The 24,567-nt window shown below is 39.9% G+C and overlaps 1 protein-coding gene across 2 annotated transcripts; it reads left to right on the top strand.

The window, feature by feature from the left end:
- The first annotated feature begins 112 nt into the window (after window positions 1-112).
- Window positions 113-24,221, top strand: Tlr7 (toll like receptor 7). Of its 2 annotated transcripts, none has more exons than XM_051174876.1 (3): window positions 113-236; window positions 585-669; window positions 20,377-24,221. In XM_051174876.1, the coding sequence occupies exons 2-3, from the start codon at window positions 667-669 to the stop codon at window positions 23,524-23,526; spliced, it is 3,153 nt and encodes a 1,050-aa protein (XP_051030833.1). In that variant the 5' UTR covers window positions 113-236; window positions 585-666; the 3' UTR covers window positions 23,527-24,221. The 2 variants fall into 2 exon arrangements, with proteins under 2 accessions (XP_051030833.1, XP_051030832.1); XM_051174875.1 differs by having other exon boundaries at window positions 119-272.
- Window positions 24,222-24,567: the final 346 nt, after the last annotated feature.

Below are 24,567 nucleotides of genomic sequence, written 5' to 3'. Positions count from 1 at the left end.
ACGTTGCCCCAAGTCTGGTGATAGAAATAAGAGGAACCTAGTGTTTCTGTAAACCTCATGTGTGGGGAGGCTTAAATAGTCATGCTCCTTCCTGCCCCCTCCCCTCCCCTGCCTTAATTTTGTACTTGGAAATCCCAGGGCCTGCAGCTCAGAGGTTCTGTGAGTCTATGCTTCTGTGGCCTCCTCTCTGTCTTAGAAGATTCCACAGACAGAATCGCTCCATGCCACCAAGAAAGGTATTTTAAGCATTGGGACACATTTGGATAATTTAAGTAAGTAAATGTATGTACTGTTGCAAGGGAGTGGGGAAGGGGAGGGAAGGAATCCAAGTCATATGCAAAAGCATTTTAGAAATAAAGAAAATAGTACTGTAGTCTAAAATGTCAATTCCTCAAAGACATACTAAAGACATACTTTCAGTAAAATTAGAAACAGTCTACTGAAGTCTGTCCTTATATCTAGCTTGAATGAAATAAATACTATAAGTATTCTCAACATCTTATAAAGCAATGTTCCCAGCATGTTTTTAAGCTATATTTTTGTTGCCTTTCAAGGGTCTCATTTGTTATCTCTGTTTCTCACAGCTGATGCCACTGGGCTCCTCTCAGGCTGATCCTGGTCTATCTCAGGCTCTGTTGTCCCCCACCTTTTGAACAAAAACTGAAAATGGTAAGGACAGCTAATGGAGCCTGAATTTGTCATTGATAATCTTTGTGGTAAGAACTGAAATCAGTTGCATAGGATAATATTTGAGAATTGTTCAAGAAAGGAGATGTGACTCAGTAGGAAAACACTTGCCAGGCATCCACACATAGCTTGGTTCCCTCCTGTAGTGTTATTTCCTAAGAGAGACTGCTTTCTGATATTTCATAACCAGTACAAATCAAGATAGTATTTAATAATTTCAGTTTAGTCATTGCTTTCTCTGTCTCACTTCCTATACAATTTAAATACAAACTGTAGCAAGCAAGAGTAGATGTTCAAATTGAGGATTTCAGTTTTTGGTTCTCCATTGTGGTCTGTAAAGGCATATAAGTGGCTATAGTGACTTAATGAAGTATCTTTCCTAGCATATGTTGTGACTGTCCTATATCTGAGTGACTGTACTGAAAAGGTGGAGCCAGGAGATACATATAACTAGCATGCCCTACCCCTGCCAAAGGTGCCCAGAGTTTGTGATCAGATGAAATGGGATTATCAGGGAGGCCTCAGGATGTGCCTGGCCTCGTTCTGAACATAGCCAGGACAAGTGGGATTTTAAAGCAAAGGGTGGGTGATAGCCAATGGATGGAAAATTACTAAGTGGAAACTTCAGGCATGTGGGGTGTTCTAGATAAATTGGCCTGACAAAGTTCTTGTTGGAGGCAGGCCAGGATGGTGCACTATTTCCTGGGGAATGAGGGGAGTGAGGAATGCCATGAGACACAATGGGGGCTGGGGCATGAAAAATGTAGGGTGGTTGGGGTGGGGGTGTGATCATAAACCAAGCTAGGATTCTCAATACAATGACTTAACAAGATCCCTGCCCATGTGAGACAAAACAAAGATGAGCACAAAGACCCACACAAAGGCCTAGGGCATATATGTGTGTGTGTGTGTGTGTGTGTGTGTGTGTGTGTGTGTGTGTGTATTTGATAACAGTGAAGCTCAAATAACCTTTGCAAGTGGCAATGAGGTAGGCCAAAAGCAAATCAGGAAAAGCTGCTTCTGAAATGATTTCCTCCATGCTAGACTCTACAAAGGAGTGATCAGCAGCAGCCCACTGTGATTTCCAGGCCATCACGCTGGCCCCAAGCTCAACTTTTAAGGTCTACTGAAGCGTTACCCAGGGAGCCACACTACTAAAAAAGAAGCAACTGTTTTGAGTTTCATTTCCTAGAAACCCAGATGTCTATTTTAATGCACACACATGTCCACATGTGTTCTTGCCGCCTAAGGGCGGCATGTTAGGAGGATGGTAGAAAAAAGAGTTGAATTCATTGACCATTTACTCTATGTAAGCCAAGCCTCATGCTTCTGTTTTGGCTCCAAAGCTTGTCTGAGGCACAGATAAAGAAACTGAGGTTTGAGGGGTTAAAGAGCTTGAGGACATGGTCCCTGCAGGCCAGCTCCTGAAGCTGGACCTCTAAGACTGTTCTGTTCCGCCAAACAAAACCTGACATTGCTTTCACACAACTGACAATCAACAAATGTGAGGTGCATCATGTTATCATTCTATTTGAGAACTAAGGAGAAATCGATGTAGTTGTGCATGAAAAATCATAAAAGCAATTTCAAAAGAAGTACAAAAGACCCAAAATACAGAGAAAATATCCAGTCTGTCAGTAGTCATGTCATTTGTTTTAATCTGGAAATTCCACTTCTAGAATATCTAGTTAAAGATGACCACGTGGGTGGTGAACTATTTGCCAAAACAGTACATGCAAGAAGACAAAGGATATGGCTCATGTTCCATGAAAGGGAAAGGTTTGTTCATTGTGGGATACTTATTAAGTGAAATGCTATAGAATCATCAAATCATGTTTTGAAGAGAGAGTATTGAATTATTTAAGAAGATAGAGTGTGATGTTAATTGAAAGAAAAAGCAAAGGAGAAATCAGTATAGGCTGTATATTTTCTGAAATTTTTAATGCACACACTAGACAAGTGTTGGATGCTTACCAAACACTGCATAATCTGTGGTTATGGTTTATACAAATAAGTGAGATATGTACTTTGATTTCACAAAACAGGCCTGAATTATAATTATTCTAAAGATTTATTTTATTTAAGTATTATTTATTTAGGCGGGTGAGTGACTTATGTGTGTGTGTGTTTGTGTGTACCTGTGTGAGTCCATGTGTACCATGTTCATGTAGATGCCTGTGGAAGCAAGAACAGGCTGCAAGACCCACTGGAACTGGAGGTATAGGTAGGTAGGAACCATCTGGTGTGGGTGCTGGGAACTGAACTCTGCGGTAAGTGGTCTTAACAGCTGAGCCATCTCTTCAGCTCTCGGTATAACTGTTTTACAAATGGGCAGTTACTGGTAAAGTGATACTTGAAAGCCAGAGTTCTTACCTGGCAGGCTAAGGGGTTAAAACCAAATCTCCCCTCTGGCAAAGCTCTGGCTATTACTAACATGATCCTCCCTCGCCTCATGAAATAGGTTGTAGATCAATCAGTGTTAGAAGGAAAAATACCAAACTGTTTACAGTGGCAAAACAGTTTTAAAACTGAAACATTTTACTTTTAACTACAACTATTGTTTTTCATGGCTAAATAAGGGGACAACAAGGCATTTACTACATTAATTAAATACAATTATTTTGAAAATTGTAACCTCTTGGTGGAATTAAAAACATCACTCCAGATGAATCAGGCAGCCTCTTTGCACCCAAGAATAGATTATTTCTATCTCATAATCTCACAATAGGTCATAGCTGAGTTTGAATAACTGTAGCTATATGCAGGCTGTCATTTTTGTAAATCCCAAAAACTAAGAATGCTGTCTGTGTTTTTGCAGTTCTTGATGGTTTCATACAATGAATTTTAGTCACTTTCACCCCTCGATCACCCTCTGTCATCTCTCTCCCTCTTCAGTGAAATTCATCTCCTTAAGTTGCCTTCCTTCTCATTTATCTTTGTCTGTGTTAGGATACTTACTTTGTTAGAGTTGTTCATGTGAGAATAGATGGGAGGTTCTATACTAGAGATGAATGCCAGAGCTGGAGTACTTCCCTGGCATATACAAGGTATTAGATTCAATCCTCAGCACCATTAAACAAATACATAAATAATTGAAACATATCAAGGGGAAATTATTAATCCATTATACTTTATAGTTAAATTCAGATTTACATGCTCACAAAATAGTGCACATGGGCGCGCGCGCGCGCGCGTGTGTGTGTGTGTGTGTGTGTGTGTGTGTGTATAGGTGCTTTTGGACTATGATGGTCAACTAGTCAATTAAGTGAATGGTGACAGAGTTGTATGACCTATAGAGTTTAAAATGCTCTTTGCAGAAACAGTTTTCCACTCTGTGGTTTATGGAAATCAAGGAGATAATAAAACTGATGTTGCATACACTTTAATGTCATGTGGTCTTTGATGACTATAATAGATAGTAGCTGCTGAGTGCCTATTTACTAACTGAGTTTTAAACCTGAAGCTGACATGGTAGAGAGTCTATGAATTTAAAAAAAAATGTGCCTTATTAAAAAGTAGGTTGCATCTTGGACTTGAACTTCAATTGTTGTTAAACAATAGGAGTTTGATATCCATAGAATCTACATTTTTTGCAGAGGTTGACCTATGAATAGAAATATTTCAAAATTCATGCAAAAAAGATACTGAGTCATAAGTCTATTAGGGAAATTTCTATCAAAGTCTCAGTCTATAAACAGTAACTTCCCTTATTCACAGCCCTTGGGACACTCCTAGGGAGATTTAGTTATTACAAATCTCATTACCACACCATTTGGTGTCATATCAGCATAGCCGAAGGTCCAATTCTAATTCAAGGGCTTCCAACAGTGACTGCTCACTACTCCCTTCTTTCACATGACTCTCTTCTCTTCTCCAGCCAGGCTGCCATCACCTCTGGACCACCCAGTCCCATCCAGCCCCAGGTTCCCCCAACAGGGTATAACTTCCCCAGGCTTCCTTTCACAACTTCACTGAATTCCTTCACTCCTCCATTCCCTCTGTCTCTTTCCATGCTTACTCCACCCCTCCCTGAAAGTGAATTCCATCCTTGCTTTAGACACAGGCGCTTTGGATTTGTTCTGCTTTGGGTTTTGAAAGGAGATTGCAGAAGTAGTTGTGTTAAGGGAGCCCATGCTTTGAAGACGAACATGCAGTAGCCTAGAAAAGACCCACTGTAATGGCTTTCTCATAAGTTGATTGAGTGGATGGGTAAAAAAGTAGAGGGGGAGAGAGAGAAAGTAAGAATGATGGAGGAAGGGAAGAAGGAGGGAGGGAGTGGTGGAGAGAGGAAGGGAGAGAGAGAGAGCGAGAAGGAGGGAGGGAGAAAAAAGAGAAGAATTGTGAATCTCAACATGAATTCCATTCTGTGTTATTTTATGAAGACAATCCAATCATATAATTCATAATAAGCTGTGCAAAATTGTGTGTCAGGGGTCGCCTGAGTTTGGCTGACTAATTCTCATACTGACTTTCTTCTGCAGTGGTAGTCAGAGACTGGTTTGAATCACCCAGGAGCTTTGACAGCTTGGAGTCCAGAACAGTGAGGGCTTCTCGAATGTCCTCTCTTTGTGATCTCTGTAATGTGGGACCTGTAGTACAGCAAGGCTTTTTACTAGACTCCAAAGTGGGGAAAAAGGGGGAGAGGGAGAGAGTGTGGGGTAGAGAGAAACACTACTGCCTATGTCTTTGTTCCTCTTGACAGGAAATCCCTCAGTATGTGTGTGCTGCTCAGTACTTCTTATATTCATATAGAACTTAGAAAGTATTGTACCTTCAAAGTACCTCAGGTACACAGCCAGTTCTCATCACTTCCAGCACTGCCTTCTTGACTGCTATCTTGGTCTTTGCTTGACCTCCTAAACAGCCTCTGCACTTGTCTCCATATTTGCCCATTTACCCTTTATCCTCTGTTCTCCACACTACTCTAAAAGATTAGCATCTGCTTTTAGTCATCCAGAAAACATGTAGTGGCTCTGAATTCCACTCACAATAGAGACCAGCATTCCAAGAATGGTGGATATGTCCCTGCATGCTTGGACTTTCTCTCTGACCTCATCTTCTATTTTCATTATACTCCTTCTTTGTCATTGTGTGACTATTCCACAATGGCTCCACTCTGGGATGTTTATAGAATGTGTTTCCCTCTGTCCTGAATGCTTTTCCTTTTAATATCCATGTGGGAAGCTTCTTCCTTTCACAAATATTGATTTAACTGTCAAATTTGCATAGTGCCTGGCTAGGCCACCATATTTATAGTCACATTTCCACCCCCACATTCCTGATCTCTGTTACTATAGACTCTATTTTCTTTCTGTATAAAACTTACCATCTAACTTCCAATATAACTTGGAATAGGTGCATTTTTCTGTGTCTAGATAATTTCATCTTCAGGAGAGTAACATTTATTTGTTTTGACAACCATTACATCCCAAGCCCCAAGAAGAGCTCTTGACCTATTGATGGTACCAGGAAGTCAGTGTTGCTTCAGGAGGCTGAGACATGATGGCTACTAAGAGGATGAGACCAGCTAGAATGTAAAGTGACTTAAAAGTAAGCCTAAGCCACAGAGACACAAACCACTCAATTCTGCTTCCTCATATTTCACCATCAAATAGTTCCCAGTGATATACATCTCCTCCTCACTCCTCAGATTACAACCACACCTCACGCATGAGCACTGTTTGGAAGATAAAAATAACTATTTGCAAAGCATGAATGTAGACACAGTTTAGCTGCTGCTTCTAATTACTATTCAAATAAACTATGCTTGTGAATATTGGGTGGGAATCTAATGGAGGTCTAAAATCAGGAGGGTGTGGGTCTTGTTTGTGTTAGGGTTTTTTTTTTTTTTTTTTTTTTTTTTTTTTTTTTTTTTTTTTTGCTGTGACAAAACACCATGACCAAAAGGAAGTTGGGGAGGAAAAAGTAGTTATTTAGTTTACACTTCAGCATTGCTGTTTATCACTGAAGGAAGTCCAGGACAGGAACTCAAACAGGGCATGAACCTGGGGGCAGGAGATGATGCAGAGGCTGTGGAGGGATGCTGCTTACTGTCTTGCTTCCCCTAGCTTGCTCAGCCTGCTTTCCTATAGAACCTAGGATCACCAGCCCAGGGTTGGCACCATGAACCAGTGGACTGGGCCCTCCCACATCAATCACTATTTGAGAAAATGACTTATAGCTGGATCTCATGTAGGCATTTCCTCAAATGAGGCTCCACCCTCTCTGATGACTCTAGTGTGTGTCAGATTGACACACAAAACCAGCCGATACAGATCTGAATTCAAGCTTGAGTCTTACCACTATTGCTATGCACCTGTTCTCTTGGTCTCATCACTTTGACCAATTACCAACCTCTGAATTGATTGCTGCCCACTGCAAACAGAAGCTTCTCTGACCTAGGTTGAGAACAATACCAGTCTATGAGTAAAAACATAAATATTTCCAAGGCAATTTGGCAGCATGACCACTTAGAAAAATAAAAATTACAGCTTCTGCAGAAGAAATTATGACCACCCCAACTATGAGCCCGGAGTTAGTCTCAGGCATGAAATTACCTCATGTGGAGCAAGTCTCAAATCCAATCAAAAACAGTTGCCTCATAACTGTTGTTCCACTAATACACGTTTTACATGGAAGGTTGGAATTGTGGCATGCAGAATACAATACTGGGTAAGAACATTGAAATCTTTTCTCCAAAAGCAGCCAGCATGGCATATTCTAGCACAGTGAACATATAGGCAGTACTAACTGAACATACTGAATTAAAAAGATGTTACATTAAATTGGGAGAGGACATGTTGCAAGGGATGTGATAGAGTTCCAGGAGGTAAATAGGGATGGGTATGATTATATTTTATTGTATTCATGTATGAAATTCCCAAGACAAATAAACAATTACAAATTTTTAAAATGCACACCTGCATAGAGAGGTTGCTACAATTTTGAAGATTTGTGTGTTCTCACTTCTGTTTGAAGAGTGGCCAGGCAGCAGTGCATACAATGCATACATGGATTTTCCTGGGGCAGAGAGCCTCTGTGTGTAAGATGTAGCCAGCTCTCTCCATAGGCATGGAAATTGAAGGATTAGTGGATCACTGTACATAGGAAAGCTAAAAAGAATCAAAACAGTTATATAATGCAGAAAATGTAATAATGAAACCCATTCTCTGGGCAGAGAATGAAATTCTAATGCTAATGCCAATAAGTTTTTCTGCTTTTCCCCTTCAATCCAACCTCATCCAAAACATAATAATAATTTCTATATTTTTTTCATTAATTTCTTTGTGGTACTGTGACTTGAACCCAGGACCCCACCCATGCTAGGCAAGCTCTCTCACACATGCACATCCATAGTGTTCTGCTGTATATTTTGTTTTGAGTCATGGTCTTGCTAAGTTTACTAGTCTGGATTAGAACTTGTGATCTTTCTACATCAGCCTACCAAACAGTGATTAAAACCAGTCCTGATTTGAATACTTTTGGAATACCTGCAAATTGTTCCCATGAAAATATCTCATTCTCCTTTCCCAGAGACAATATTAAATAGAACAAACCTGAGATATTAGAGTAATGGGAACCATTTACTCCAAAAGGAAATTAACAAAAAATGCAAACATAAGTTGCATTGAGTGTGTTTACTGTAACTACACAAGGCAACCAGCAGGTGATTGATCATAACTGAGTTGGCATCCTGAGGTTGTAATTGCCTCTCAGGTCTCTGCTTCTTCCTCAGTGAAACAGGCATATTTATGTGCCTTTTCGACTTCAGTATGAAGAGTTAGTGATGTTATCCAAATGGTCTGTCTAGTTTAACAACTGGCACATGCTAAGAATAAAAGGCAACCATTAGAGAGAGCATGTTCATACACATACAGATGATTCTTGGCTGCTCCACATAAATTCTGCATTTTCCATTTTAGCAAATGAGGTGATTTACTGAGAGAATAGAAACACCTGTGCATAGAAAATTGCATATTTCCATTTCGACCATAATTACCTCACTAATTAAGCATCCAAATTTAACCAGTACATTTGCATGTGCGATTAGTTGTGATTTGTTATCAAAGACAGGCCTGTGTCACAGGGTACTATAAAATTTTATAAATCAAACTTACTGAAAGATGTATGTCTTTAGGTAGTCATTGTCCCCCACTCCCCAAAGCAAGGAAAACAAAATAAGGTGGATGATTTGTAACACACACACACACACACACACACACACACACACACACACACACACACGGGGAGAGAGACTTGGCTTTATATTTTAAAATCATGCTAATTTAAACTAACATATTTTTGAGACAAATACCTCCCTGTGTTTTAAAAGGAGACATTTCCATGAAAATAGGGGAATAATTTCTCTGTTTTTAACCATGTCTTCCAAAAGAGCTTTGGAATTGGGCAGCCTCAGGAAAGTATGCTTTCCCTTTAATAACAAATTTAGAAAGGCTTTGTTAAGACAGTGCATTTCCACCTCGCAGCTTCTTGCTCAGAGTCCAGCTTTCACAATGCAGTTCAGGTTTCTGCTGGCACGAGTCTCAGGGCAAACTTTGTAGGTAGCTCCAAGTACCATGCTTGTGATGCAGCCTGCACAGAAAGTTAAGAGAAGTTTCAAATGCTTTATACTGTTCTATGGGCCAACTGTGCTTGAGCTCAAGCACTGAGCAGAGGACATGTGTACTGGTAGCCTTTGCTTGGCTGTACCTGTTCCCTGATGACACAGATGAACTCTGTGCTCTCACTGGAGACTCAGTTTCAAAAAGATGGAGCTGGAATCAAGGATAATGATGGAGTCCTAATGAAGATCCACTTCCATGCCCTCCCAGTGACATTTCTGAGCTGTGCTTCAACCCCTTCCTTTTGAAGTCCAATTCCTTAGTATCTCCTTGTACCATTGATAAAATCTGATCTTCAACCTGCACAGGATTAGGCCCATAAATATTCCCTCCTTGAGTCAGAAAGGGTTCAACCTCCCTCCCCTGAAGATTGATGGGCAGTTAGTAGTTGCTGGGGAAAGGGGAGACATTTTCCTTGGTGGTGGAGAGACTGGTAAGTTGCCCATGCCCCTGTTAATTACCCTTCACCCATACTCCTGTGATCAACCTTAATGAAGCACATTGGGTCACCATCCCCAATACAAAAAAAATCTAATGTTTGGGGCAAAAGCTTTACTAGATATGATAATAGAATGTGGAGCTTCTGTGGGATTTTGAGAAAGTTTAAAGCTTTGATTTGCTTAGCAAATGTTTCTCTTGTACTTGCCATGTGGCTGGCTGGCATCATTACAATGGGATTATATACACATTATACATATACATATACACATGTATACATAAATACATATAAAGATAGATAGATAGATAGATAGATAGATAGATAGATAGATAGAACCTAGTTTGGGGGCTTAAAGGTATTTGTTCCCCTCCAATATGGAGAGAAAAGGATAGTATAAAAAGCAGCTAGGAAAGCAAGATCTGGGTCTTGGTCACCTGGGTCCCACCTTGTACATCTTAGAGCATGTCTGCTTTTCACTCTTTCTTGGAAATGAATCCATTCATTGAAATTGGGATGCGGACATAATTTTGAAATTAGTGACATGGATAGATTTAGAGGCTTTTGCCAGAACTAACATTTCTTTTTATCCGTATTGAACTTGGATTGAATGTGCTTAGTGTTTATGTCATGGGGGTCTGCAGATTACAACCTGTAGGTTCAATCTGTTCTATGATCACTGGATCTGGTAATTCTGATTGGTTATATGCTAAGTGGTTAGTAAAGTACCTACACAGTGAGACTATGATCAAGTATTTATTTTTGCACTTGTTTCTTTGAGACCAGGTCTCACACTATACCCTAGGCTGACTCTGAACTCACAAAAACATTTGCTTTTATGTAAAAACTTTGCCAACTCCTGGTCTAGACCAGTATTTCACAGAACCTGCAATGATGAAGATGTCTCACATTGCATCCTTGAGTACAGTAGCCATAAGCCTGGTACGGCTTTGGGGAACTTCAATTATAGTTAGTGTAACTGTAAAACTGAATTTTAATCAACTTAAAATGAAATAGCCACAAAGTGACTCGTGGCTGTCACATTAGAGCAGTTCCAGACCATTTGTCTCTCAAATGGATCATCTATCCTGAGGCTGTATGAGTCAAAGGCAAGACAGCATTCTTAATCAGATTTCTGCCTTGAACAGCCTTTCATTGTCTGCTAGCAAATGCTTAATGGAAAGCACTTGAAAACAATGTATGAAGGCAGACATTCACTTCCTCTAAGGCACTACTTTCTCTACCTATTATATCTGCCTTTGTTTGTGGTAAACTAGTTGACTTTTCCACTTGACCATGCCCCAAAGTAAAGAAAGTCTTAATCAGCTTTGCACTCAGGGCAGCAGACAGACAAAATCTCTCTGCCAAACTTACATTTCTTTCCATCCATGTTGTAGAGTGGCCGACTTCTGTCTTAGTTCATTTCACACGCAAAAATGCTAAACCACAGCAACAAAGTCTCCAACACATCCTGTCCTTGTGAACACTGCTGAACCATTTCCCCTAAGAGTAAATTTGGTCTGCATATATTCTGCCTTCCAACACAGCACAAACAGCTAATCTACCAAGTGTCCATGCATGGCAGCATAAAGTGAACCACTAATATCTGAGTATTTCTTGCTCACAGCTTGACAAAGTCAACATTACACAATTCAAGATTTCTCGTGATTCACAACTTATTTCCAAATCCTATAGTTTAAAATTAGTTTTCCATGTGTGCAAGAGAATTTGAATACTGTTAACTGAACAAACACCACTTTGAAAAAGGATTGTATTTCCATACCCTGTTGCAGATAAATGTGGTCATGTGACCAAGCTCTTATCAACAGGGTGTTAGAGGAAGGGAGACACTCAACTTCTGCAACCTGTCCTTAAACAGTGGAGATATTTCCTTTCCTTTCCATGTACTTCCACAGGATTTCTTTTCATGTGGACATTGTTGCTGGCAGCCATCTGTGATGGCAGAAATGAGGAACATGTGTTTGGGGTTGTGCAACAGCAGAGTGAATGATCCAGAATATCTAACTCCATCCTGTTGTGACCTCATCCAGTGGAGCTGACACAGTGGCTCTGAATTTCTGATTTCTGGGCATTTATGAAAAATTAAAACATTGTTGTGCTAATTTTTGTCACTGTCAGTTGGAAAAGTGGAAAAAGATATCTGTAGGCTTTGAGGATAATTTAAGGAAGTGACAGTATGAAAAAATATTTCGTAGGAAAAACACAACATGTATTGAAACTATCTATAATAAAAGGGTCAGCATCTTGTTTGGAAAAACTAATGGAATTTTACATTGTAGTATAGATTTGTATAGCTTTTCCTCCCCCCATAATATTTTGAAGTCCTTAAGTACACAAACTGTATTTTCTATTAACTAATACATAAACCACCAATGAAGAATGCATGTGAGTCAATGGATATTATAGTTCAGGTCTGAAGTTTGTATCACAAGTTCATGGGTTTGAACACTTGCTCCCTACCTAGCTGATAGTGCTGTTTCGGGAAATTGTACAGCCTTAAGGATGTAAAGCCTTGCTGGAGAAAGTAGGTCCCCTAGGAGTTGGGCTTTGAGACTTTATAGACCAACCCTACTTCTTTTCCTCTCTAATTCCTGCTTGAAACTTGACTAGTGGTCTCATACTCCCACCAAATGGACTGAGATGCACTCACTGCTGTGATGAACTGAAATCCACTGTCACTGCAAGCCCAAACAAACCAAACTCCCTTCAGTTGTCCAACAGTGATTTTGCCACAGTGATTTTTTAAAAGTAACTAATATGGCAGAATTCTGATATTTGCCCATAATCTTTTTTTTTCCTCACTGTGTCCATGGTGCAATCACTAGCTACGGGACATTTGGAGTACAGCCTAGTCTGTGTCCAGAGTGTTGATTGTGGGATGTAGGCAGGGTACATGGTGTGTGCTATGTTGTTCTTGGGTCTGTCATTCTCTTGTGGGAGGTCTCCAAGCAAAGGATCTGCCTCAGAGATAGGTGATGAACAACCAAACCAGGACCAGGAGCCAGTTCTTCTCATTCATAATCTAGCACTCCCTCTACAAGCCCACATAGAATCAGCCCAACAGGACAAGATGGGTTTGAACCAGGCCACTGAAAGGACTTCTTGACCTTTTTCCACAAGGAAGACTTAAGCAGATAGCAGAGATAGAAGGGCATCTATGTTGAGTGTGGGAGGATAGCTTGAGGAGCTTCTCTAAGGAGACATTTTTTTTTACTTTATTTTTATTTGTATGGGGTGTTTTGTGCATATATGTTTGTGCACCATGTGTGCAGTGCCCACAGAGGAAAAAGAGGGTGTAGGAATACCTGGCACTGGAGTAACAGGTAACTGAACTGCCATGGGAATGCTGGAAATCGAGCCTGGATCCTCTGGTAGAGCAGCCAGTGCTTCTAACCATTGAGCAATCTTTCCAACACTAGGTGATTTGAAGCATTCTGTTTATGATGCTATTCATTAATTTCTTCATATATTCCTTGTTTTACTTGTATATTTTGTCACACAACAGGTACTAGTGAAGTGCACAGAAATCTCATTGTGTTAAGTGCTAATAAGTCTAACATAGAACACAGACACCACTCTGTGTTTCAGTTGACTTATCCATAAAATAGAGATACCATAGGTTTGCACAAAGTGCCAAATCACTTCATCCAAACCTAGTTGACAGCAGTGTTATACAACTGAATGCATGTGAAGGAGAATCTTGACCTAAACTGGAAAGCTACTTATTCTTTGTTTAAATTCCATGCTGTGTAGAAAGCCCTGTGTACTGTTGCAGAAATGTTTGTGTTTTTAATTAGGAGTTGCAGCTTCAGGACCCAAGAGATATCATGCAATACCGGGTGTATTAGTTTCCAAAGTCTTAAAAATCTCCAAACTCTTCCTATTTTTAATCACTTTGAATAAAAGACTGAAGACTTGTAGCTGTCCTTAGCTGGCATTGTAAAGATCCAAACACTTCAATGCTGCCTAGCCTGTGTTAAGTGCTGTCTAACTACTAGTACTATAAGTATCACTATTATGACATGGGAGGGTAATTAGATTGTTGGCCATAGAAGTCCTCCTTCTCTGAAGATGTGCCATTTGAGCAGATACAAAGAGGTAGAAATGATCTGGCCACAGGAAGGGGAGAAAGAGAATGTCAGGAAGAGGAAACAACTGGTGGCAAGAGTGGCATGATGATCAGCTCTGCTTGAATGTGGAACAGAAAGGAGACCAGATGGCTGGTATATGGTGAAAGGGAAGTGATAATTCAAGGTCAGACAAGGCTACTAGACTCAGGCTATGAACAGTGTAAACAAAGAAAACGACTTTGTATTTTATTCAGTGGGTAGTTAGAAATCACTCCAGTTGATCTGGTTCAGGTTGAATGCACTCATATTTTTTGACGAATGAATCCTAGAGAAGAGGCAAAGCAAGAAAATTAGTCTGGCAGGCATTTCAGAGTCCACATGAGAGCAAATGACTCATTGGAAAAGGGAGGTGGTAGTAGTGGACTAGAAGTATGGGCAGCTGGTAGAGAGAGGATTGAGAAACGAGGGAGGAAAGGCTTTCTGATTAAATTTGTATTTGAATGTGTAGTATGCCGGTGTGTAACTGTGGTACATTTAATAGTCTCTGTGTGTTTTAAGCCCCTTGGCAAGCTAAACTCAACAAATACGGGATTACGAGCATCTGTCCCCAACATTCTCTCAGTGACATCATCCTTGTAGCAATATTTACATGACTCAAATTTAAAATGTTTGGCTAGAGAGATGGTACAGCAGTTAAGAGCAATAACTGCTCTTCCAGAGGATCAGGGTTCAGATCACAGCACTCCCATGGCAGCTCGCAGCTGTCTGTATCTCTTCTTCCAGGGATCCTGACTTCTGTGGGTACTGCGCTTACTGCAGTATGGGTATGCACATGTTGCACTTACATACATGGTGTAGACATTCGCACACAAAAAATAAAAATAATTCTTTTTCTAAAAAAGAAATAGAGAAGGCAAACAAATCAAAATTTAAATGAGGGAGTTTCCTTGAGGTAGGGGAAGATGGTTGCTAAACACCAGTCCACCACTAGTTAAATCCTGAATTCTTTTTTCTGTGATTAAGCTTCCTTAAAGTCTTCGTTTCTCTTTTTTTTAAATATATATATATATATATATATATATATATATATATATATTTCATTAAAATAGACCTATACCACTTCCTCCTTCTTTCTTCCTCCAGCCCCTCTGAGCTCCCCTCCCTCAAACCCTTCCCATGCTTCCCCACTCTCAAGGTGATAGCCACTTTTCCTTTGATTATATTTGTTGTATACATATGTGACTGCATAAATATACAGCAATACCACGTGTTGAGTCCATTTTTGTTGTTTAGCTGTATATAGTTTGCAGGCTGATGAGTTTGCGTTAAACACTCAATAAGAGGTTCATCCCTAGGAGAGGCTAATTCTCCTTCTCCCAGTAATCAATAGTTGCCTGTAGCTCTTTGTCTAGGATTGAAACCCTGTGAAATTTTTCCTCTTCCATGTAAATATTTCCATTGGTATTGCCATTGTTCAGGCCTTTTCTATGCAGCTATTTCTAGGAAAGACTATTTCAAAGCATACATCCCAAGTATTCTGACTCTTACAGTCTTTCTACTCTCTCTTTTGAAGTGTTCCCTGAGCGATAGATGCAGAAAACATTATGTAGATGTATCAGTTTGTGCAGGGCCCCCAGTGATCTGTTGATCTTTGTATTGTGTCCAGTTTTGGTTTTCTGTGATGGGCTCAATTCACTATAAAGAGGATCATCTCTGGTGAGGGGTGGTAACGATAATTATCTGACATTTGAAGGTATAAGGATGAGATTTCAAATTGTAAGGAATTATGCCAATCTCACTATAAGTTGTAATACATTTTTCCCGCTAAGATCTATGACTTTGCTATTCCTGGGAAGCTGGCTAGATTTTCAGCACCAGGCATGATTTCCCTATTGTTGAGTGGGCCATTAATATCTGCATGAAAATAGGAGGTAGGCATGGAATCCTACCACTAGCTGAGGAGTGAATTGTACTTGATAGCTTCTGGGAGAGGAAGAGTCAGCTTTTGTGAATGACATGGCCCCTGGTAGGCTGACCACACTTCTGGGCAGGCCCAAGTAGTTGGCCAGCACAAATTAGACTCAGTGTCAGGGAAAGAAGAAACTCCATGTTACATGGGTAAGAATGTAAGGGTATAGAGGATGGGTTTGGGATGAGTTAAGGAATGCGAATATGACCAAAATACACTGTATAAAATCTCAAAATAATCAATTGAGTGTTATTTCTTCATAAGGATAAGCAGAATTCTGATTGGTGAACATGATTGGAGAAAGTACTTTAAATAGGGGATGGAAAAAGTTCTCTGGATTTAACTGTGCTTGCTGCTCTTTCAGAGGTCAGGAGTTCAATTCCCAACACATGCCAAGAGACTCACAACTACCTGAAACAGGGAATCCAATGACTTCTTCTTGCTTTTGCAGGTACCTGAACAGACATGAAATTCACACAGAGAAAAACACGGGGTCTCTCTCTCTCTCTCTCTCTAGTGTGTGTGTGTGTGTGTGTGTGTGTGTGTGTGTGTGTGTGTGTGTGTTTCTCTCAAAGAAAGAGAAAAATAAGAGAAACCTTTAAAAAAAACTTAATCTATACAGGCAAAATTTTGGTCTATAATAAAAAACTTAAGTTGGACTCCTGGAATCCAGTTGTAGACAGGGAGGCCTGATGAGCAAAGGAGTCAAGACCATGCTGTGGAAATCCACAGAAACAACTGACCTGAGCAAGTGGAAGCTCAGACATCTCAGTCTGAAAGCTGGGAAACCAGCATAGGACTGAACCAGGCCCCCTAAACATGGGTGTCAGTTGGGAGGTCTGGGCAGTCTATGGGGCCTCTGACAGTGGAACCAGTATTCATCCCTAGTGCACAAATGGTCTTTGGGAGCCCATTCCCTATGGGTGCCCATTCCCTATGGAGGGATACTCTCAGCTTAGATATACAGGGGAGGGCCTAGGCCCTGCCCCAAATGATGTGACAGACTTTGATGATCCCCCCATGGAAGGCCTCACCCTCCCTGAGGAGTAGATGGGGATGGGGTAGGATGTTGGTAGGGGGAATGAAAGGATGGGAGAGAGAATGAACTGGGACTGGTATGCAAAATAAGATTGCTTTTAATTTAAACAAAAATTAATTTAAAAAGAACAGAAAACCATTTGAAACATTCTACAGTGAGACAATGATTGAAGCCTGGGGAGCTTGTTGGATAACACGGGTTAGAAGGATAAGATCCTAGAGACAAAGTTTTGGAATAGTCAAAGCTGATATTGTTTCAGTAAAAAATGAAAAGCATGTGCTGGAGAGATGGCTTGGTGGTTAAGAATACTGGCTGCTCTTTCAGAGGACCCAGGTTTAATTCCCAGCACCTACATGATGGTTTACAACTGCCTTTCTCTCCAGTTTCTGCAGGCACACCCATGGTACCCAGTCATATATGTAGCTCAAACACTCATAAATATAAAATTTAAAAAATGAGATAAGTACTATAAAAATGGGAAAGCAAAAAGGATGTTGAAAAAGATGATGAAGGAGCTCGTCCAAACTCACTGAATGTGTGTGTGTGTGTGTGTGTGTGTGTGTGTGTGTGTGTGTGTATGTGTATACACTTGTCCATGAAAAGCCACATGCTTGTCAAGGCCAGAAATCAACATTGTCCTCCTCTATCCCTCTCCACTTTATTGATTGAGAGATGTCTTATTAAATCCAGTACTCCATGATTGGCTAGACTGGCTGGCCAGTGAGCTCCAAGGATCAGCCTTTATCTTGAATCCGGGTCCCCATGCTTGTGTGTCAGGCATATTATCAATGGAGCTATCTCCCCAGCCTTTCAGGGAATTGTTTTAATTATAGGAAGAAAATAGAGGGCACTAAAAGAGAAATGGGAGACATAATTTCCCACAAACTTTAGGTATGTAAAGATCAATCAAAACAAAACAAAAAGCACCACCACCATAGCAACAAAAAAAGCTCTATGAGATCATTAAGAAACATCTTATGCAATGGCTCCTTCCTAATGCTTCAATCCTTTAATACAGTTCCTCATGTTGTGGTACCCACACATGCACATACACAGACAACATAAAATTATTTTGTTGCTTCTTCATAACTGTAATTTTGTTCTGTTATTAATCAGAATATAAATATCTGATATATGGCCCCCAGATGGGTCCTAAACACAAGTTAAGAACCACTGATCCTGTGTCAGAGAAGAGAAAGATGGAGAAAATTTTATGGCTTGCTTACCCCTTATTTAAGAAATTAAGGGATGCAAACATGTGGATACCACCAATAATAGATTGTCAGGCTCAGTCAATGGTAGTACAAAATCAATATTTGAACTAGAAGTTTGTCATAGAAAAGCAGGCTGGGTCATCCCATGTACAAGTGTTGGAGAATCTGAAAGATAGTTCTGGAGTTGACTACTCATGGAATCCTGAAACACGAGAGCAAGGCCATGCTTTAACCTACTCTGCCTTGGTGCCAGTGGATAAACAGAGCTATTCAGTGCCTCTCACTTATCGTTGCAAAGCCTCCTGTGCTACACTTAGAGCTTTACAATTATTGCCTTTAGAAATTGGTGCCTATATCTTCCATTTTTCTTGAGAGGTCTTTGGTTTAGTCTTAGCCCGATGATTAACTCTGGTCTCTTGCAGTTCTATTAAATATCCCATCCTACCAATACTGTGGCTGATGTGATTATGGCTCATCCAGGCAGTGCCCTAAGGAAGTTACTCACCTTTCCTAAGTTATACAGTAGAATCCACACCCTTCAGGTACAGTCTTCTTGATCAACCCAGCCACTATGGGAAGCTGACAGGCCACAGCCAGCTGCATCATTCCTCCCCTCACAGTTCACCCCTACTCAGCTTCCTGATAACAAAGCCCTAAAGGAAATCTGACTAGCAGACAGGAAAAGTGACCACCAGATGCATTACACACTAACTAGATCCGATGCTCCTCCAGAAGCCCCCTATCCAAGAATGTCTTTGAGAGTTTTCAAAACCCTCCTCAGAAATACTCTCTTCTTTCAAAAGAAAAAAGTGTCTCTAATCTAATATGGTGATGTCAGTAAACCTTGGACCCATTTGCCAATGGTACAACTCTTTCTTCTCCCCCTACTCTCTCACAAAGAACCTCCCCAAGCAACATAACACTCTTCTTCAAATCCTGATGCATTGTCAGCTCGAATCAACCCTTTGCCTGAAGGTTGATGTAACTCTGTAATTTTTTCTCCAATTAGGTGTCTCAAACCCTAAAACCTAACAAAGCCCAGTGTGCAGGGAAAGCATGACAAATTATCTTCGATGGGGTTTCTGCAATGATGCCCAAAAACAATCCAAGGGGAGAAGCTGATTACAGAATGGCAGAAGCACATTCTTAATAATAGAATGCCATTTGGAAATACAGTTACTATTGCTAAGCTGTGTCTTAATTTGTAATAGAAAAAAAAATGGATTTTTTTTTTTAAAGAAGAAATTGTCCTTAGAATATTATGGAGCTTGACAATCATGAAAGATTTTTGCATATCTTCCAAGGAAGGCTTAGCAAGAAAAAATTAATTATACTGGAGTATCAATGCATTGTTCCTCTCAAGTGTATATATTTTTAGAATTCCTTATCCCCCCCTCCAAATTTCATGGTTTTGTGCTTCTCTGTTGTAGCATTCTGTGTAATAAGAAATAGACAATGCTGTTTTCGAATCGTAGAAATGGTTTGGGGCAGCAAGGAAGATGGTTCTGTGTGGTGGTGTGAATGAGAATGGCCCCATAGGCTTATGTTTGAGTATTTGGTTCCCACTTAATTGAACTTTGGGGAGTAATCAAGAGACATGACTTTGCTGAAAGAGTTGTGGCCCTGTTGAAAGAGGTGAGTCACTGTGCTGGGGGTGGACTTTGAGGTTTCAAATGTCCACATTAGTCCCAGTCTGACTGCAATTTGCATACTACATGCTACTGCTCCAGTGTCATACCAACCTGTCTTCCAGCATGCTTCCTGCCATGACGGTCATGGACTAACCCTCTGAAACTATAAACAAGAACCTGACTAAATGCTCCTTTAATAAGCTATCTTGGTCCTGGTGTTTCATCACAGCAATAGAACAGTAACTAAGACAGTAAGGCTACTTGACAACAAACAAGCCTGATGGCCTGAGTTTGATCTGCAGGACCCACAAGGTGGAAGGAGAGCAGACTCTCACAAGTTGTCCTCTGACCTCCACAATCTTGCTATGGTATGTGCACACTCATACACACATATTTATACTCACACAAGATAAATAAATGTAAAATAAATTAAGATATTTTGTCAGAAATCTGAGATTTCTACAAACAAAACATAAAACCAATTTACGAAAGACTTCAGTGGTTGTCAAGTATAGTCACAGGACCAGAGGTACTGTTTACACTATTACAAAAAACAAACCAAAACAAAACAAACAAAAACCTCTATTCTGTTTATTTTCATAATTTACTAAAAGATAGGAAGCAAATGGGACTTTTGAATTGTTCCTTGGTATATTTTATAATAATTTATTCTTTCTTTTATTTTCAGGTATTTCCAGTATGGACACTGAAGAGACAAATTTTTATCTTTTTAAATATGACCTTAGTTTCTAGAGTCATTGGGTCTCGATGGTTTCCTAAAACTCTACCTTGTGATGTCAGTCTTGATGCCAAAAATACCCATGTAATAGTGGACTGCACAGACAAGCATTTGACAGAAATCCCTGAGGGTATTCCTACTAACACCACCAACCTCACCCTTACTATCAACCACATACCAAGCATCTCTCCAGACTCCTTCCGTAGGCTGAGCCATCTGGAAGAGATCGATTTCAGATGCAACTGTGTACCTGTTCTACTGGGATCCAAAGCCAATGTGTGTACCAAGAGGCTACAGATTAGACCTGGAAGCTTTAGTGTACTCTCTGACTTAAAAGCCCTGTACTTGGATGGAAACCAACTTCTAGAGATACCTCAGGATCTCCCATCCAGTTTACAGCTTCTGAGCCTTGAGGCCAATAATATCTTCTCCATCACCAAAGAGAATCTAACAGGACTGGTCAACATTGAAACACTCTACCTAGGTCAAAACTGTTATTATCGCAATCCTTGCAATGTTTCCTATTTGATTGAAAGAAATGCCTTCCTCGTTATGAGAAATTTAAAGGTTCTTTCACTGAAAGATAACAATGTCACAGCTGTCCCCACCATTTTGCCATCTAATTTAATAGAGCTCTATCTTTATAACAATATCATTACAAATATCCAAGAAGATGATTTCAATCACCTCAACCAATTGCAAATTCTTGACCTAAGTGGAAATTGCCCTCGATGTTATAATGTCCCGTATCTTTGTACACCATGTGAAAATAATTCCCCCTTACGGATCCATGACAATGCTTTCAATTCATTGACACAATTAAAAGTTTTACGTCTACACAGTAACTCTCTTCAGCATGTACCCAAAGTATGGTTTAAAAACATGAGAAGCCTCCAAGAACTAGACCTCTCACAAAACTACTTGGCCAAAGAGATTGAGGAGGCCAAATTTTTGAATCTCCTCCCCAACCTGGTCCAGTTGGATCTGTCTTTCAATTATGAGCTGCAGGTCTACCATGCATCTATAACTTTACCACAATCTCTCTCTTCACTGAAAAACTTGAAAATACTGCATATCAAGGGATATGTCTTTAAAGAGCTGAAAAACTCTAGCCTTTTTGCATTGCATAATCTTTCCAGTCTTGAAGTTCTTGACCTTGGCACTAACTTCATAAAAATTGCTGACCTCAACATATTCAAACAGTTTGAAAACCTCAAACTCATAGATCTTTCTATGAATAAAATATCCCCTTCAGAAGAGCCAAGAGAAATTGGCTTCTGTCCTAATGTCAGAACTTCTGTAGGTGGGCATGGGCCCCAGGTCCTAGAGGCTTTACATTATTTCCGATATGATGAATATGCACGGAGCTGCAGGTTCAAAACCAAAGAGCTGCCTACTTTCTTACCTTTGAATGAAGACTGCCACATGTATGGGCAGACCTTAGACCTAAGTAGAAATAATATATTTTTTATCAAGCCCTCTGATTTTCAGCATCTTTCTTTCCTCAAATGTCTCAACTTGTCAGGAAACACCATTGGACAAACTCTTAATGGCAGTGAATTCCAGCCATTAAGAGAGCTGCGGTACTTAGACTTCTCCAACAACCGGCTTGATTTACTCTACTCAACAGCCTTTGAAGAGCTCCACAATCTGGAAATTCTAGATTTAAGTAGTAATAGCCACTATTTTCAAGCAGAAGGAATAACCCATATGCTAAATTTTACCAAGAAATTACAATCTCTGAAGAAACTCATGATGAATGACAACGACATCTCCACTTCTGCCAGCAGGGCCATGGAAAGTGACACTCTTAAAGTTCTGGAATTCAGAGGCAACCACTTAGATATTTTATGGCGAGAAGGTGATAACAGATATTTGGCCTTCTTCAAGAATCTGACTAATTTAAAGGAATTAGATATCTCCAGGAATTCCCTGAATTTCTTGCCTACTGGGGTGTTTGAGGGTATGCCACCAAATCTAGAGACTCTCTCCTTGACCGAAAATGGGCTAAAACATTTCTCTTGGGATAGCCTCCAGTTACTGAAATATCTGAAAATTTTGGACCTCAGCCACAACCAGCTGACAACTGTCCCTGAAAAGTTAGCCAAATGTTCCAAAAGTCTCACAAAACTGATTCTTAAGAATAATCATATCAAGTATTTAACAAATTACTTTCTAGAAGATGCTTTGCAATTGCGCTATCTAGACCTCAGTTCAAATAAGATTCAGGTCATTCAGAAGACCAGCTTCCCAGAAAATGTCCTCAACAATCTAGAGATGTTGCTTTTACATCACAATCACTTTCTGTGCAACTGTGATGCTGTATGGTTTGTCTGGTGGGTTAATCATACAGATGTTACTATTCCTTACCTGGCCACTGAAGTGACTTGTGCGGGACCAGGAGCACACAAAGGTCAGAGTGTCGTATCCCTGGATCTGTATACATGTGAGTTAGATCTCACTAACCTGATTCTGTTCTCAGTTTCCATATCTTCAGTCCTCTTTATGATGGTAGTTATGACAACAAGTCACCTCTTTTTCTGGGATATGTGGTACATTTACTATTTCTGGAAAGCCAAGATAAAGGGGTACCAACGTCTGCAATCCATGGAGTCTTGCTATGATGCTTTTATTGTGTATGACACTAAAAGCCCAGCTGTGGCAGAATGGGTGTTGCAGGAGCTGGTGGCTAAATTGGAAGATCAAAGAGAGAAGCATTTTAATTTGTGTCTAGAGGAAAGGGACTGGCTCCCAGGACAACCGGTTCTAGAAAACCTTTCCCAGAGCATACAACTCAGCAAAAAGACAGTGTTTGTGATGACACAGCAATATGCAAAGACAGAGAGTTTTAAGGTGGCATTTTATTTGTCCCATCAGAGGCTCATAGATGAAAAAATGGATGTGATTATCTTGATATTCTTGGAGAAGCCTCTGCATAAGTCTAAGTTTCTTCAGCTCCGGAAGAGGCTATGTGGAAGTTCTGTCCTAGAGTGGCCTTCAAATCCACAAGCTCACCCATACTTTTGGCAGTGCCTGAAAAATGCTCTGACCACAGACAATCATGTGGCTTATAGTCGGATGTTCAAGGAAACAGTCTAACTCTTTGCAGAATGTGTACACATGTGTAAATGGGCCTAGATGCCTACCTATTTCACAAAGATTTCAATAAAAGAATGTCCGAACATTTCCCAACAGCTGTCATTGCTCAGATCAGTGGGACATCATCAATACATGACAAGAAAATTAGGAAAAGGAGATTAATAGACTAATTTCTTTCTTCTTTCTTTGTGTTACCATCCATATTAAAATATCTTCCCCAGCTCATCTATAAAATATTTTTTGAAGAAGGGTGGCTAGGAGGAAACATAAGGTTCTGATTGATCTGCATGCCTATATCTGCCCTTTAAAAAGGACTAGTATTTTCAGTAATAGGGTAAAAACTATTCAAGCTCTGTCTCTCTGATACTAAACTGTACCAGAATTCAAGGAGATAAAAGCAGAGAAAACTTCTCAACAAATTGTGCCACTATCGTATAGGGTTCCCTGAAGTACCAAATTCTGGTACTGTATAGTTGGTAGTTGCTTCATTGCCTTTTACTCATTTCTCTGGGGATCATTGATGGATTCTGTGGGGAAATATAGAAACATTTTTGTCATCCACAGACATGGTCAATTTATAAATGGAAAAAATAAAATAATACTCCTCCAGCAAAATTATTTTCTTAGCCTTTGACAATAATTTTCTGCTGAAATATGTTATGTACATGTCAAATACCATTTCCAAAATAAAATGTTCTTTAAAATGTCTGTGTTAATTAATGTTTTTTTGTGAACCAGTGACAATATTTGTAAGTATCTGCAACCATGGTGCATCAATATTAGATGGTTTCTGTGATAAACCCGAAAGGGAGGTTGAAAGAATATGTATTTAGGGTTGTCAAGGATGACAAATTAGATGAATGTCAATTGTATAACTTTATTTCTGTTTTTAATGTACATAGAAATGACAGAGAGGTTAAATGAACTTAGCACTGGGTAATCAGGAAAGTGTGTGTGTGTGTGTGTGTGTGTGTGTGTGTGTGTTTAATGTGTGTAACTATTTGTGCCTCTATGTGCGAATGTGTGTGTGTGTGTGTGCGT

Source organism: Phodopus roborovskii, unplaced genomic scaffold (assembly GCF_943737965.1).
Source record: "Phodopus roborovskii unplaced genomic scaffold, PHOROB, whole genome shotgun sequence".
Taxonomy (NCBI): Eukaryota; Metazoa; Chordata; class Mammalia; order Rodentia; family Cricetidae; genus Phodopus; species Phodopus roborovskii.
The sequence above is the reverse complement of the archived record's forward strand: the minus strand, read 5'-3'. Positions and strand labels throughout refer to the sequence as shown.